The 17,630-nt window shown below is 40.4% G+C and overlaps 1 protein-coding gene across 1 annotated transcript in view; it reads left to right on the plus strand.

Moving 5' to 3' along the window:
* Positions 1–17,630, plus strand: part of CHTF18 (chromosome transmission fidelity factor 18) — a 330,765-nt gene that overhangs the window by 56,879 nt on the left and 256,256 nt on the right. The window contains exons 6-9 of the mRNA XM_069209815.1: positions 1,634–1,686; positions 3,940–4,096; positions 8,810–9,031; positions 13,627–13,724. Coding sequence (XP_069065916.1) covers positions 1,634–1,686; positions 3,940–4,096; positions 8,810–9,031; positions 13,627–13,724 — 530 coding nt within the window. The remainder of the gene's footprint in view (positions 1–1,633; positions 1,687–3,939; positions 4,097–8,809; positions 9,032–13,626; positions 13,725–17,630) is intronic.

Below are 17,630 nucleotides of genomic sequence, written 5' to 3' on the forward strand. Positions count from 1 at the left end.
ATATGGCATGCTAGGTAGAATAAAAAACAACATATACCAGTTTTACATGAGGTTTGATGATTCATAGCAGGGGTACAGGTTGTTTGCCATGCAGCGGACATTCCCAACCTAACATTATCCAAACGAGTTCATATTCTCAGATTATTGATTAATCTTGCGCACAGTCTCAGATGGCTTTTTCATACATATAGAAGAACTGGAAAAAGTTTGTGTTTTAGTTTTATCAACATCCTCTCCTGGTTGCAGCACTTGTGACTTGTCGAGTAAGGCCAGCGAATCAACATCACCAAACCTGTAATGTACCAGGACATGTTGGTCATTGGTACATCCAAATTGACCAGCCCAGTCACTGCTGGTATTACTCATTTTTAGCACAACAATCTTGTTGACAAACATACTCATATTGGTTGTACTGGTCTGGCACTGCCTAGTAAACTAGAAAGTAGGCTCAGTCCCTGACCAAACTGTCGCCCTTCTACCCCAACCCATGCTTCAGTCCCATTACAACCCTACTTGGAATCCCTTACTGCAGAAATAGCACTGTGATAGCTTTAGAAAATTTAACATTTCATGGTAAAGAAGACCCCCACCAAGGTGGGTTATATTCTGTGATACCCTTGTTTTGTAAAGGGAACAAGGATACAATCTGCTCGAAAGGCCCTTGGTCAACAGCATCTTTCTGGAGCCGTGTTCTACTGCCATCCAGCCTCAGGATTTCTACGTCAGTACAATGCTATTTTTTTGTTTATCTGTATTTTTTGTCCAGAATGATGCAAAGGGATATAGTGACCAAGACTGGGCTATGTGTTTTTCTTTTTTGTATTTTTAATTGACGTCGCAAATCACTCGTGATCCACCCCTTCCTTCTACCGGTGGTTTTACTGTCACAGTTTTTGATTGTCTAACTATATGTTACATTATGATTCGAGGGCTAAATCCCTACATTTTTTTTCTTCCTCTTCCCGAAGTGACATAATTTCCTTTTAGAAAGTGATTAACTAATACTTATTTGAAAATAGATATAAAATCATGCTTTAATATCTAGGTTTGCCATTTGATGAAATGACATTTACATGCCTGAATGAGGAAAGGTTTTCCTATCTGTTTTTTAAGGGTGCTGATTCATTTAGCAGCAATCTACATTTCTAATACAGTACTTTATAAGCTGCATGATTGTCCCACATATAACAAGAGTTGTATTTGACGTCACTTTTATTGCATAGGTTATGTAGCTGGGCTCCGAGCATAACTTTGGTCTTGGTTTCTCTGCCCTTTGTCAGGGCATATTCTTCAATGCAAATACATTTATACATAATTACCCCACTTACCGTTATTGGTGATGTATTTACAGACCTTATCACTTCTGTGAAAGCATCACCGTTTTTTAGGACTTGGATGCATCCTACCTACCTGTTTGTCATCCCTGGAGTGCAGTGTCTGTAAAGGGTCTTCTGTTCTATCAGAGATGCTTGGTTCCCTCTTTATCAAGAAGTATGTGCATTTACATGGAACTAGAGACCCAGAAATACCATTTAGAGTATTAGTGACACCGTAGACCTTTTGGATAGAAGCTAGAAAGTGCTGAATGTCACGTAAAAGACATCCTGTTTCAGATGTGTTTCTTGTCTTCCAGCGCCGCAGGCAGATTTTGGAAGAGTCGCAGCGTTTAACAGAACTACTGAACAGGTGAGACTAGACATGTTTTCTGCCTTATAAGTTTTCACACGTGGCAGTAAAAGAGGATGTAGAGTTTGCAGCAAACACTTCTAGGATCATATTTGTATGACAGTATCACTGAACCACACACCCTCTGCGGAGCCGATGATTTGGATTGCGCAATCCTGTCTTTCTCAAAACTCAGATGAATCTAGCACACACAACATTGGCTGTAAAGTATTTCAGTTTCTGATTGCTTTGCTTACCAGTCATGGTGTATGCTTAGTTCAGGTGGTCTTGCTTCGCACAGTCACCATTTCCTGAAAGCAGTTCCTTTCAGCTCCTTGAAGGTCTCCTACTTGCACACATCCCACGCATACACAGAAGCAGATTCGGAGGACGAGCCTTCTCTTGCATCACTCCTAAAGCGTGCAACAACCTTCCACTCCACAGAAGAGCCTCCTCTCTTCTTGAATTCTGCAAGAAGCTGAAGACCTGGCTTTTCAGTTCACCAAACTCCTCTAGGCAGGGCTAGGTGCACACACCTGCTCAGTGCCAGGATACCCTCGTGGTTGATGGCGTGCTTCACAAATACACTTAACATAACACATTCTTTTTTTCGCAGGCTTGCTTTACGCATGTCTGCTCAATCAGCCCCGTTTTCCTCCTCTTATCTTGATCTTAACCCTTTTATTTTCTGGCTGAAAGCCTTATTGGGCACCTGGGGTGAACACCTTTTCTCCATCACCCTTATTCTCTAGTTCCTTTTTCATACTTGTTCACTCTCTAACTTTACATAACATCTTCTTCCCTGAAATTCTTCTTTGTTACTTCCAATTCCAATAGATTGGAGGCTTTCCTCAAACGTTCCCTGATTTTTCTTCCTTTTCTACCACTTGTTTCTCCCGTACCCTCCTTATACCTCTTTTTCTGTTTTGAATTTGCCTTCTCTCCTCTCACATCCTATCACCGTCTATAGTTTCCTTCTTTCTTTAAGTCTTGCTACAGGCAGCTTTAGCTGTATGGCAGACTGAATGTTACAAACACTTTACATAAAGTGTAGCGAAAGAGTGGGATAACGGCCTGCCCCCTTCAGCCGTTGATTGACATGTAATGTTCCTGGTTTGCCATTGGCTGGAAGGTCTATCCTTCAAGCCTGTGGTATTTCATGAATGGTTACATTGTCCCATTATTGCTTTAATTAGATTTTAGCGAGGTGGCTTAAAGTAGCCAACCTTTCTCACTCATGCCCACCTTGCTCTACATTGTGGAACTCACCCAAAGAAAACAGCCTTTGTGAATGCTGAAGTGGTGTGAGCTATGGAGGATAGAAAGAGCATGATTTATTTCACCATATTTTGTACTAGCAATCACTGGCCTTCCTATGGTTAATTAACCCAAATAATCTGTTCCAAAGTATGTGTATATAGATAAATAGAACTATGGACACAGAAGCAATCAAGCAAAAAAGCACAGTTAGGAAATCGATGCGATAGGAAAAAAGCAAATTTTTGTTATTTCCGATTTTTTTTTTTTTTTCCCTTCGGTATGGCTAGTTTCCATTCAGAAGTTTTGTAGGACGTGAAACTGTGAGCACCCAATTCCCAAAGCCACCTGCACGTGTATAGGTTCAGGTTCCTTCCATGCAGGAATGCCTTGATTTATCAGTGCAAGGAATTGAAAAGATGTGAACGTATACTCCTAAATCCATTCATTACCTATGTATAAATATCTTTCCATTTGTATTACACTTGGATACATCTTATTCCCGGCGGTACAATGGGTACTCCATGGTGGAAAGTCATTAAGTCTGTGTAGAGCCACAAACTGAAGAGATTGGGAGTACTCACCTTTCCAAACCAATCCTACCCTGAAACCAGTCAAAGGGTTACTTCTTTCAGGGGCAGGCATGGGTTAGGTACACCGACCCCTCCCAAATTGATAACAATGCGGAGAGATGGGTTTTGCCACAGGGGCAAAAGGTTTCTTAGTGGAGAAAAAAACAATATATATGGCACAAACGTAATTGCATTTCTCACTGTACAGTTGTGCATAATTACTAACGTGTAAAGCGCATGAACATAACTAGGAAGCCTCAAAACACTTCCAGAAGTACTTATGGAAACCAGAAACTATTGCAGGTCTCCAGGCGGTCTTGCAAGTAGGTGTGTAATTCTGCATCCATTTCAGGATGTAATCCAGAAGGTGCAGGTTTACAAATATTTTTGTGGAACTGGGTGTAAAAATGTTTTTGTACCAACCTGATCTTGTTATTTGTTGCAGTAACATCGACCGTGAGTTTGGGGAAGATGAACGTGAAGCAATGGAACTTGCTGGCGGGGACGATAGTGACGACGACGATGATGAGGACTCTTCGTCGCATCGCCTTTGGGTCGACCGATTTACACCAAGACACTACACAGACCTGCTTAGTGATGATGTAAGCAGTCCCTTTATTTCTCTCTGCTACTTGCACCTAATTGAAACTGATGAAATTTAAGATGACCCTGCTTCAAGTGGAGAAAGACCTACTGCTCTTCCTAACCCAAGTAAGGGTCACTGCTGGTTCTGCTCAATTGCTCAGAAGTTTTCAACTTTATATGCTTTGCCAGTTCGCCAGAGTGTCTTGTTTTGCATGTGGGATATGACTTGTAAACTGCTGTCCATCTACAATGTGATCAGGTGAGGTTTTGTGCCATCTTCATCTGCTTTACAAAGAGCTAGCAGGAGGGTTAGCTTCTAAACCATGGCAACTCCCTAAATCAGTATATCTCAATGACCTTCAGCTCTGTTACAATAAAATGCTGAAAAGGCTTCAGAAAATAAAAAAACTTTGTTTGTATTGAGGTTGTGTCATATTCAGAAATGGAGCCAATCCCAGGCTGAATCCTATCATTGAGGGGACTGAGTTTCTCTGTGGGCCTCAGACTATTGCTAGAACCTCCGAATAACTATTTCAGTGATGTAAGGGCCCCAAAATTCCTTCTTGAGAACTTTTTATGCATGGCTGCCTTTATTAGGCATTCATGTGCTGTGTGATCGGCCCATAAATCTGTGTTATGCTCGCTCCAGCCAGCTAGCAAGTCTTAATATGGAAGGTGAAGAAATTCCTTTTATTAACATGTTCAGAACTGTGCCCAGACATTTGGAAGTGCTTGAGTAGATTTCCGTGTATCATTAGTGTATCTACTAGCCCCATTTAATCGGCAGACTTATCCAGATGAAACTCGACCATCAAGATATTATATCTGGCACACAAGGTGGGAAGCATCCTAAAACTGATAATGACCACGTCTGGTTCCATTAAAGTTTTTAAAGACTTATGTTTCCAGCACATCCCTGCCAAATGGTTCCTTTATACCTCCCACATATCATTTCTTCTGCCTCATGAATCAACTTTAGAAGTATAAAGCTAGCTGTCTGTGTCTCACACTTTGTACCTACTGGCACAACCATTCCTATCTTCGATCTCCATCTTCGAGATCCCTCCCGCTGTCTTCATCATGTGTCAGTTCTTTAAGGGAATGCAGCCTCGCATAGAGAGGAACGGTGTGGAAGTCCACATTTGACCATGTACGTGCTCCAATAGCTTTAGTCTTCAGGACAGCATGTACTGGATTTTATCAATGAGCACGAACGAGTCTTCAGGTCACCACAACTTAGATTGCTCCTTGTCTTTTAACTTAATTTGTTTGTTTCCTTATCGTGTCTAGTCTAACTGGCTGACCTCTGTTCAAAAACTTTGTAAGAATTGTACCTGATTCCTGGTAACCTACTTTCCCTAGCTCAGATCCCTTGGCTTCATTGACATTTCTTTGCACCTCGTTTAGCCAGTGAAACTGTGTGTGAGTTGCAGGAACATTACTCCTACTCAGACAACCCCTAAGTAAATGTCAGTAGTTTTCATCCGAATTAATTACTTGCTCTTTAAACCTTCTTCAACCTTTTTAACTGTCTAGCTTTCCTTCATTTACTGACCCCAGCGGTGCCAGCTCCCAGCCTTCCTTGATTTCCAAGATTTCCTTGGATATCTCTCCATATGTTAATGCTATTCAAACTTGTATATATGGTTCATTAATGCAAAGCCTTTATTATCAGGGTGAGCATGCTAAATAAACATTGTAAGTTACACTGCACTACCGACAGTGGTTCCATTAGGGAAAAAAAAAAAAAAGTACAAAGGTTTGCAAGGTTTAACAATATGAGGCTATGTATAATGCTCCCAGAATGCTCTCTGATTATATGCAAATATTTGCACATGATTGAAAGCAAGATTGATGATGCTTTGCTTTCAGAATAAAATGTTCACAAAAAATGCAACTAGGAAACAAAAAAGTTTTGCTATACTACTGTGAAGTTTTAGGTACCATTTTTTTGAAACCTCATTTAGTGAAATGTGTTGATGCACACTAGTAAACCCAAAGAATATTTATAATGGAAAGTCAGTATAACCTATTTCAACAAGATTTTGGGAAACATGAAAATAAGCATTAGCAAAGCCAATAGGTCCGGCTTTGGTGGTCAGTCTTTTGGTTTTGTCAATGGCTGTCTTGTTTTGACATGGCTTTTGTATACCTTATTTTTGTGGGAACTTCTGGGCCCTCACTATTTTAACAAACATTGGCAAAAGCAAAAATACCTTTTGGTCTCAGAAAACACACATTGCCATATTAGTTCCTGGCACTGAACAAAACTACTTTGTGTGTTGATATGCTACTAGTCAAAGAGCAGATTGCAGTCATTCACAGTGAAGCCAGCCTATAGATGGATAGAGAGAGAGATATAATTTTAATAAAAATGAAAGGTCTTGCTTAACGCAAGACATAATTAGGGGTTCAATTCTTGAAGAAAGTCACACAAGTGCACGCATGGTAAAAGTCTTTACATTAGTGCAGATTTACATATTTTATGAATTCACAAGAATTTACAGAAGTAGACCAGGAAATCACACTCCTAGAAAATATTTGTGAACCGTAGTTTACATTTGCTCATGTGAAAATCTGTTTGGCGTTTACAAGTTCACTTTCTCTCCAACCACTTTTTTCCCCCAACCGTGGAAGAAGTTTTACTTCTGACCCTTGTCAGGAGTAAATTTCCAACCTTTCTCAGTACGGGAAAAGATTAGAGAAGATATCTGAGCATGTGATCTAGGCCATCCTTAACCTTTCTTGGTGGCCACAAGACTCTCGTAGGCTGGGTTCCAGAATGATAGCTGCTTTTTCTGTCAAATATCTGGCAACTTGTTGTAGGTTCATAGAGCTATGCTGTTTGAATAGGGCTGCATTCAGAGCTGAATGTTGTGTTAATTTAGTTGCACAGCCTCCCACGCAGCAAAGCTTGTGAGGGCTTTGGAACTGCACAGAGTACAGTGCACAGGTGAATCGTAGGTTTAGAGCAGGATGAGTAGGCACAGGAGCTGAGCAGCTGACTGCCTTTTGTGCATAAGAGGCTTTCTGCTGCAATTCCAGACGTCTTGGTCTTTACCAGTGCAGTGCCCTGCTTTTCTGTTAGCAATGTTTGCGGCCTCACTCCTTTCTTATTTCAAAGATTGCAGTGCTCCTGCTAGGTTGCTAAGGATTAAAAAAAAAAGTGCACAGACCTAGGAAGCACAGAAGGAGACAGGTTGCACAAAGATACCGTACAAATATTCTGTGTGCATTAGTGCATGTCTATGCTTGCATGAATTAGCACATTAAAGCCATACATATTGACATTAAAAGTTTCTGTGTGAAAATCCAACGAGATTCATTGGTCAGACCCTTTACTAAACCTATATTCTACAAATGGCACCTTGCAAGGTTGACACAATTACGGTATCTCATGACCCATTAAACTTTTCAGGGGGCTGTCTGTTTGTATTTGGTCAGCTTAGGCATAAATATATCTTAGGCTGTCTTGCGAGATGTTTTTTTCATTGATGAATAATAATACATTAGATAATAATTATGTAAGTATACATTGGCTTTTCCCCTTAACACATTGTTTTTTGAAAGGACGTTCACTTTTGTGTTCGAACCACAGGTAGCATATACAGGGTAGGACAGGGGTTGACTCCTTCAGCCATTAGCTCTGTTGTCTATGTCGTTCAGGGTTTTGGTCAGCCCACAGGAGGTTTTTTAGTGTTTGGTGAGTCAAGAGTGTCGGGTGGTCACTTGTTGCCTGTTTATAATTGTGTGTGCATTGGGAAGGCGCAGCACCTGGGAAGCACCTCCACGGTTTAGTGTGGATCTTGAGTCATGAACCATTTCATTCTTACAAGGTGCATGAGTTGTTTGATGTTGTTAAGGTGAGGAATCTGCAATTAGATGAAGTATCCTCCAGAAAGTGGGTTACCAGAGGTAAGCACGTTGTTCTTTGATACTAAATAAGTTAAGGTCATTAATTTAAAACAATTAAACATGAAAACTTCTACAGAAAGGAAGGTATAGGAAGGAAAGGTAATATTTCAAGGCATTCTACAAGCAGGACCCTATTTGGTTATAGTTCATCCCATGGCACAGTTATCTGTCTCTAACTTGACCATGACTAGGGATGCAGCAGTAGTACATCTAACTCTACAGCCAGAGGTTTAGCAAGCTCAAATTATATTGCAGTCACATTCAGGTTTGTCTCTCGACAATTTGTATACATCTGTGTTATTTTAAAAAGTGCATTCACGGGTAGAAGTGTATAGGTAGTGTCATAATGTAAATGTTGAAGTTGTGTTTCATCTGCTCAGTGCAGTCTTGTGGTGATATCCTGACCTCGTACTCCACCTTATTTGCCATAAGGACCCACTCTAATAAAATACTTGAACCTGGCAAATTGTTCCTGATTCTGCACTACGTTGACTGGGAGTGTGATTGTACACAATGGGATGGGTGAATAAATATAGTGTATAAACCGTATTATGTTTGTTGAATGTGTGGAATTGGGCGATCAGAAAAATGTGCACTACCATTTCCATTCAAAACTGTCTACTGAGATTACTCAGCAGGTGTGTGTGCTTGTCTCATGTGAGTGTTTGCTTTTGTAAGGCCTGCGCATCTTTGGGTAGGGGTGATTTGTGGAGGGGCCCGTGTACTGGTGTGAGAATCTGCCTGGTCCTCTTCAGAGATCTTGTGTCACCTGCCTTTTGTTTTGAACCTGTGGCGCTGCGCGGTCCCTCCTGCAGTACACAAACCGCTGCCTGCTGAAGTGGCTGAAGCTCTGGGACACCGTAGTCTTTGGCAAGGAGAAAGCAGCAAAGAAGGCCAAGCCGCCCACGGACACCCGACCGTCCTTTAAAGACCAGAAGAAGGACCAAAGGCAGCAAAGCAAGTTTAAGACGAAAGCCGAGATTGTGGAAGAGATGCTGGAGGCCGAGCTGGATCAGCACAAGAGGCCCAAGCACAAGGTGAGGCCTGGAGGCTGGTGGGTCAGATGCAGCCACTTGTGCTCTAAGTGATGGGGAGAGATGCTCCTTTGCATGGTTTCTTGATGTCTTGTTTGCCATTTATATTACACTGTAGACTCCGACTGTCCAGCTCTATCTGTTCTCATTCCTGTGTACTCTCTGTATGATAGTCTTGCCTAACTGAACAGATTGGATACAAAGTGTTTGTTGGTTATGCCTTGCCATCTGCCTGGCAAATTTTGTCACCCGATCGGTGGCAGATTAGCCCTTGGAGTGAACGTTTTGGCTGTGGTCTGGTAGCGTGCTGGACCCTGTCTCTAGGGGGCTGCTATCTGAGCCTAAAACGTTTTAACTTTTATCATCTTCCTCCACCCGTCTTTGTAAAAATGTATTCCCCAGTATTTCAGATCATCGTGTTTCCCAGTGCACAAAACTGTGAATCCGACACAAAGTAGGAGCTGATCTGTCAGATTTTTGTAAGACTAAAAGGGATAGGTTCAGTTTTGCAATTTGTGTGTTTTTTGTCACCTAAGAATATTATATGTAGGTGCTTCTTTTTGAATTCCAATCGCTCAAAGTTCCCTGCATAGTTACGTGTGCTACAGAACACCTCTGTTTCGTGCCTTGAGCCTATAAAAACGTGATATTCATGCGGTTGTGTTGTAGACGGTGTTTCAGGCATTCCCTGTCAATTCTGCGAGAATTCCCGAGTTCTCAATGTTGGTGATATTCAGTGTGTTCTTCTGTGCTGGTCTTATTCGCCTCCCATTGCACCTAGGGCACCGGTGATGCACATGAATTTGGGATGCTTGCTTTAGTTTCTGCTTTGCCAGAAGGTAAAGACTTTAGTTTATCCCTCTGAATTGTGGATCGTTCTGCAGTTTGCACACCAGTGGGTATTTTCTCAGTACTCCTTCGCTGCTGTATGCAAGTGTCATTTATTTATAGTCAATAGATAATGTTTCCTTGTTAACTGGGTATTACCCTGATTACCAAATCAAGTGTATTATCTCATGTTTGCATATGTGCAGCAGCGAGGATGTCTTTTTGTAAATCAGAGTACTTGTGTGTGCGTTTTTGTTCCAGCCCATGCTGGTAAATGTAGGAGTGATTAATTGATATAAGATTTTCAACTGACTGCAGTTTGGTAAAAAATTTCTGCCTAAATTCAGGAATCCTGTAGTCGCTCTTAAAGTACTGGGGTCACAAGCGTCTCACATTTTTCCAAGAACTCGGGTGCCCTTAGCTTTTCTTCACTGGATAATTCACATCATAAACATATTCAAAAGCCAATTTTGTATTTTCTGAAAGATGGTAACCTGCCTCCTCAAGCACTTGATGGTTCTATCTACGTTCTGCGGTAGTATTCTTGTAAATAATCATCAGTGATGTTTTATGTATCAGTGATGATTTGGTCATCAGCATAAGAGACCACACTCAAATCATCTTGCAATAACTCGCCTGTTTGTTCTACAAATGCTTGTTTAAATTTAGTAAAATTTAATTAGGTTCCACCTCTTATAAAGGGAACCAAATAATATAATTCAGGACCATTTCTTTGGTAGAAAAAAAACCTTTCCTTTGTCTATCGCTGTTTTGTATTTCTTGACAGTTGGTTCCACCATTAATTCCAATACTATGTGTATTTTGTGCATCATGTGTTTTACAGTATTGGTTCAAATTGCAGTAGTCCACCTAAAATCAAATTATTTTGAAAACAGGTATTCATTGTTAATGGGTATAGGAAAACCAGATATTCTTTGATGGGCATGGAACAACGATTTCCTGACATTATAATTAATTTATGATTTTGTAAGGTTTTTTTCTGTCTCCAGTTTCATTGAATACTTTTTAACCTGGGGTTTATTGCTTGAAGAATCACTTGGGGTGGTGCAGCTTTATTAAACCCTGCTTAAGTTTTCTACAGTGCTGGAGCCAATTGGTCCTTACGTGGCTGGGGCACTAATGAAGAAAATGCTACAACTTATCATTTCGACACCTTATAGAGCTTTAGTTATGACCTGATGGGGGTAGTCACCGCCTGCAAGTATTATGTTACAGGAATCAGTCAACTGAGTGCAGGAAAACATTGTGTTTACTCACTCTGCATCCCCTTCAATTTGATTCCAAACTTTAAAAACTAAATCTGATCCACCTAGATGTTTCTCTTTGTATATAGTCATTAATGTCCTCCATGATTAGGTCGTGTTTGTCTCACGTGGGCTAAAATCATTTCCTTCACACGGCCTAGCACAAAAGCCGCCCATTTCCCTGGTCTTCTTCAGTAGGATTCAGGAGACATCTTGGATCCTTGATGTATCTACTCCTTTCTTTTGAAGAGGCTGCTTTGATGCCCCATTCCCCGACTATCCCCTCCTCTCTGCTTATATGTTTCCCCTTTGTAAGCCCCTAGTAAAGACTGGGTGCTTTTGCTTGACTCTGATTTATGAACTCCATGATAACGTGAAGAATAAGAGTACTGCTTATTGAAGGACTGATATTTCTAGGAGCTCTTATTTCCCTTCTATTTCTCAAGTTATATTCTATCTGTTTTAATCTTGGCAATAAAATTGCTGTTTCATTTTAAAATAACTTCAGGACTGTTTCATACTCTCCACAGGAGATCATTGCCATTCCAGGTTCCTTTCCTTTTGATCATATTCATTTTCTGCCCTAGTTTTTATCTTAGGTTTTAACATTTTACCCCAGGGATATCCCAACAGACAGATAAACTTGAGATATACATGTTGGCGACTCCTCTGCTTTCTGATTCTTCGGAGTTGAAGCTTGTGTCTGGTGAATTGCTTATAGCGCTGATCACCTTTAATATTACCCCTTCATGATCTATATTATTATCTGTAAGCTTCTCTCCTAAGGCCATTTCAGGTGAATTTTTCTGTATTTTTTCAGTACGCAATTGAGGCGAGCTATATGTAGGCATAGATAAAGTAGCAAATGCACTTTTAGGCGACTAACACTATTGTAGATTTTGTATCGTCCTAATAGGTAGCACACATGCACAATCCAGTGTTTGTCCTGTGGAGTAGAATGAGCAAACACTTGTTTTAATAGATAGGTTTTCATTGCTAAACCAAAATTATATGAATTCATTTGCCTAAGCAAAGTCCCATTATAGCATTTGTCTGTGGATTAATGGCATTATCCTGTATCTGTGCAGCTGTTTGCAAAGTCTATACTACATCAGCATGTCAGTCTGCCAATAGTCTGTATATCTTTACTACACATGTAAGCATTTCCCCCGGTCTCTGCTATGGGAAGATATTCCCATTCTGGATATGGTGTTGATGTAGCTCACACAGGTCAGGTTTTCCTTGGCAAGGTGAGTGGCCCAAACATACTGCTTGCACTATATCTGGATGTTTCTTGTGAAAAAGTGCTAATTGCTCAGTATAAGTCAATGGCACCTCAGTATAAACAGAAGGATCATATTTGAATGGAGGATCAATCTTTACCTACTTTGTAAATATCCCAGCTGTATCTGCAGCCTCTAGTTCTATCCAGAAGTTGAATATCTCTGGTATAAACCCGGTATGCTCCAAACACTAGTACCACTTCTCCCCATTTAGTGGGGCCCCCTGTCCGCCATGTGGGCAGGGTGACCCCTTGCTGGTGTCTCAGACGCATGCAATTCAGTCTTTTCTGATTCCCCGCCATTGCTTCCAAAGACTTAATAGAAGTACTCACAAAACAGGCTGATCCTTTGCATCTGTTAAGCACTTAACAAACCCTTGCAGGAGACGGGACTATCTTCTGTGGATTATCGTAATCTATATATCCGATTAAGACTGTCTGTATGGTCCCGGAGCCATGTCCTGAACCCACATCCTGGGCGTGAGGAGGCACATCCATGTAGATCTCCTGAACTCCAAGAGAAATAATAAGATGGCAATTATCATTGTAATCTCTGCAGTCATAATATGATGCAAAACAAACATTAGGAACACTCCAAGCATATGTCATCATTCGCCCATACATTCTTTATTCAATTAAACTAGGCCATATCGCATAACTATATATGTTCATAGTCCCAATATTGTTATAGTGGCTAAATAGCTATTAGGACGTCCTAATTATTTGTATGCCAAGCTGCATAAGTATTCCTGCAAAGCCATTGGCTCTGCAGTCGGATAGCAGCACTTCTGCATGTCCCATTCGCAGTCAGTCCCTTTGTCTGCCCCTTTCACACCCTTTTATATTTTCTCCTCCAAACATTCACTATGGAGAGGGGAGGGCGAGCTCCTGCAGTTTCTTGTGTCATTGCCCTGCAACACTAGCACTGATTCTGTAACAAAAGCTCGCGCAAGGCGGGCAAATTCAACCATTTACAGGATGGCACTGCAGCTCTAATCGCTGCAGGTAGCCCCGCATCTCTCGGGCAGTGGGATGCTTTCAGTACAGTTTTGTTAGGTCACTTAAAGTCAGTTTACAACTCTGAGAATGATGTCTGAAAGTAATCTAGGGAATGTCCTAAGGTTCAGCAGTAAATGTTCTAATGTTTGAAATATTGCCAGTTCTGCAGGTGACCAAGAATAACTCTTCTTTTCTATACTTGGTGATTGGTGCGCTGGTGATAGATGGCGCTGCTCTGTGGTCCACCCGGCCTTGGGAAGACAACGCTAGCGCATGTCATCGCAAAGCATGCAGGCTACAATGTGGTGGAAATGAACGCCAGGTGAGTCCACTGCTGCTTTTTTTGGGAGACTTGGAACACTGTTCTGGAACTAGTCAGTAACCCAGCATCCTGTATCCATGAAATAAATGTCTTAATCCTTCCATGTGCAGTGGTAATTGTGCATTTCCTAAATTATTAAAAAGTTTCCATCCCTTTTATTTCAACTAGTCTGAGAGTGCTGATGTGTTTGGATGAGTGAGTATCCTAGATGGTCAGCACAATAAAAGAGCCCCCTTCAAAATAGGAGCCTTTGCTGGAAGTGCCTACTGCCATTCTGACAGCCCACTTCCAAGTGCAAGGTTTTATTTAATTACTAAATTAAAAGGTTTGCTTAAAACAGACACGTCTTTACTATTTTTGAATTGTGCTTCTTTGCATTTGGTAATTCTACAGTCATGGGGAAAATAGACCCTGGGTCTCAATCTAATACTGAGTGTCTTGAGAACTGCTTGATTGATATAAATATTTATTCATTTCCCCAGAACCATTAAGGTGGAGAAAGGCCAGCATGACTGCCAGGCCTGATAGATGAATCCGTTTTTTTAAAATGATTTGTTATTAGAAAAGTAGAGCAACAGTAATACCAGAATGTGTATATCAAATCGAATATCACCAAAGGTACATGCTTATATTAGCATAATAATATTAACAGCAAATCCATATGGTACACGTATATAGATTAATAATTTTCAAATGCCAGCTCCCAGGTGTCTTGTAATTGCTTTTGAAGTTGTTCCCCCTAGTTTTCAAAATAGCTGCTTCCATCACAAATAAACAACATAAAAATGTCCACCAGTTCTTCATAGAGGCTACAAAATTTCCTTTTGCGAGCAATACAGAGTCTAGCGGTGACAGTTAAGATAAAAGGTATAGGTATATGTTGACCAGGACGTTCAGGATTATATCAACCCACAGCGTGCTCGTTAGATACCCTATGATTTCAGTCCTAAAATTAAGCAGTTTTGTGCAAGTGGTAAACGTGTACAATGTCTGCTTTTTCTAATAAGCAGTTAAATAGTGGGGACACAGCACCAGCCTTTTGGCCTTCCATTTAGATATTTTATCCACCGTGAAATAGAGCATGCAAACCATTTCAAAATGCTGCAATTTAAGTCTAGCAGATAAAAGGATGTTTTAGCCAGCGGGAAGGATTGTTCAGTCACATCTGGCAATGCAGCATGACCAATCTTAGATGTCCATTTAAAAACTAAGAGGTCCACGTCATCTACTCCACGATATGAACAGACTTTATAAAATTCTCAGATAATAAATGTATTTGATGAATCACGTTGTTAAAGGTAAGCTTGAGTTTAGCAGACGCCTCCTCTCAGCCCAGCTTTTGAGCCTTAAATTCATAGGGTAGTACTATTCTATGAATAATGTAGAGCACTGCCATAGTATGAAGTACATGATAGTTGAGACTTGAGTCAAGTGATCATGATCTTTGAGATTGTTATTGACATTTCAATTCAGTTCAACTTCTAGGCAGAATCAGAATGCCCCTCTCCTCTCTTTTCTCCTTCTCAGTCCATACCATTTCTAACAATTCTAGCTATTGCAGTGGAATAGATTGGGCCTTAATTCTACTCTGATCATAGACCCATAATTTAGTACCTTACCTAGAATATTTTAACCACTGGATACCAGCACATCATCAGCAATAACCAGCTCATTTTACCAGATTATGGCCACAATTACACACTTTTTTGTGTTGCTAGCTGAGGATATCTTGAAAACATATTGACTGTGAACAGTGAGACATGCATGCCCATAAAAGAAATCTGAACATACATCACTGGTTAAAAAAAAGTAATCCTTTAGGATATGGGTGGATATGCCTTTCTGGAAGACTGTGTACAACTGTTATTGTGCCATGTCATATACTCCTGATGTGTGTACATACCTCTGATTCAATGGTTTTCCCATTTTCAAATTCATACATGCATACTTGGGATGCAGACCTGGCAGATATAGAAACACCCTGTGATGAAGGAATCATGACCATCCACTAAGTAACTTCAAAAGATCTCAATGATGTAATTAATGCTATGGTCATCTTGAAGAGCGGGAAGGCCCAAGCCTTGACAAGGACCCCAAACACATTTACAAATGCATTATCAATATATAGACATGGCATGGCCAGCTTAGCAGTAGCGCACCACTTCCTTGTTGAAGAGGAGGGCATTGAAGAGATTTTCAGAAAGGCAAAGTGGTGAGGAATATTCCGCAGTTTTTGAAATTTGTATTCCCAGAGTGGTTAGAGTGGCAACCTTTGGATTGGAAATGTGTTGGCTTTGCTTCAAAGGAGAGAAGCTTACCTTGCAAGTAAATTTATTTTTAAAATGGCTTCCCATACGCACCCACTTTCTCTCTTTTTATGGATAACTGCTTTGGTTCCATTATTTACAAAATTTGTGTTAAACCACTGGTCCATTTGGAGTGCTCCTCCTGTTGGAAGCCCTTTATTTGCTCAGACTCCATTTTGTAAGAGTAATGCTGTTTAATATAGGCATGCACAGACTTTTGTCATGCAGTCCTTAATACTAACCTGTTCCCCTCCCAAATTTAAGGACCAATACCTTCGGTTGTTTAGGTAGCAGCTTATGTGTTAACACAGGGATAAATTGTTGCATATCAGTACTTGCAGTTAAACCCAGTTTAGGACTGAGTATAAAAAACATGAGCTAAAATCGCTTATCATGAAATTCCATTATGAACTCCTGTTGGTCGCTAATAATATTGCTGAGTTCATCTTATCCCATTAATTATGATTATATAGATTTATTTACAGGAACTGTTTTTAACCTAATTATATAATAATGTATAGTGACTGTTTTTGACCTGACTTGTAAATGTCATGTTTTTGAATGGTCGGTATACGTTCAAGTTTTAACTATTTTTATCATCATTTAACCTATTTAATGATGATGACATATATTTATTTTGAAGTGCACCCTGCATGGGCATATCAAGGCTGTCAGTATGCATTTAATTAGCGTTTCCAAGTTGTCCACATAACTCATTATAGAGACGGAATATGTCTCTTGTGCCAGACATGTGCTAAAGACTGAATTATTCTCTTCTCAGCAAACACAGTAAAGCTGTCCTGAGTCTCTTCTTTAGATCACACTGGAGCGGGATGAAGTCTCTTAGATCACCACGGGAGAGGATTGATTTATTTATTTCAGGGCAAGTAGTAAGAGCAGAAAGATCTCTTCTAGAGATCCTACAACAGGATTGACTTTTATTTGAAGACCACAATAGAGGAGATTCTTCTAAGCACAGAGAGCAGGAAAATGTTTCTACTCTAGAACATGATGAACCAGGAGTTAATCTTTTTATCCTGCGATGGAACAGGAATGAGTCTATTTGTAGATCACGTTGGAGCAGGAACTAACCTTTTTAGCTTACGCTGGAGCACAAATGAATCACTTTATTTTATGATAGAGCAGGAATGAATATTTCCATCAAAGCTATTCACAACAGAGAGTGTGAGAAAAAGAAAAGTTCATCCCTCATCCCTTACTTCAAATGTCCAACAAAAAGAACAAGCTTGCTTGTTGTCACTCATGGCAATTAACTACCATCTCAAGAAAAACCATTAGGTTTTTTAAAAGAACCCTCACCCACCAACGTAGTTGGTGGCATGCTTCATCCTTGGTTCCCCACCTAAGAAGCCAAGCGCATCTTAGGTGTGTTGTGACGCCCGATTACAGCAGAGCTGTTTTTTTTCTTTGTGATGAGGTGAATTTGTGAGTAACATTTTTAAAGCTACCTCCAGGACATCAGCCCCAAAAGGTCTCATTTAATAATGGACTCCTTGGGTAGGTTTAAAAATGGTGATGGATGTGATGTGAGAAGTCAGTGGTCTCTCACGTCTTAGTGTTTGATCGACATGTTTCAGCC

This window comes from Pleurodeles waltl, chromosome 10 (assembly GCF_031143425.1).
Source record: "Pleurodeles waltl isolate 20211129_DDA chromosome 10, aPleWal1.hap1.20221129, whole genome shotgun sequence".
Taxonomy (NCBI): domain Eukaryota; kingdom Metazoa; phylum Chordata; class Amphibia; order Caudata; family Salamandridae; genus Pleurodeles; species Pleurodeles waltl.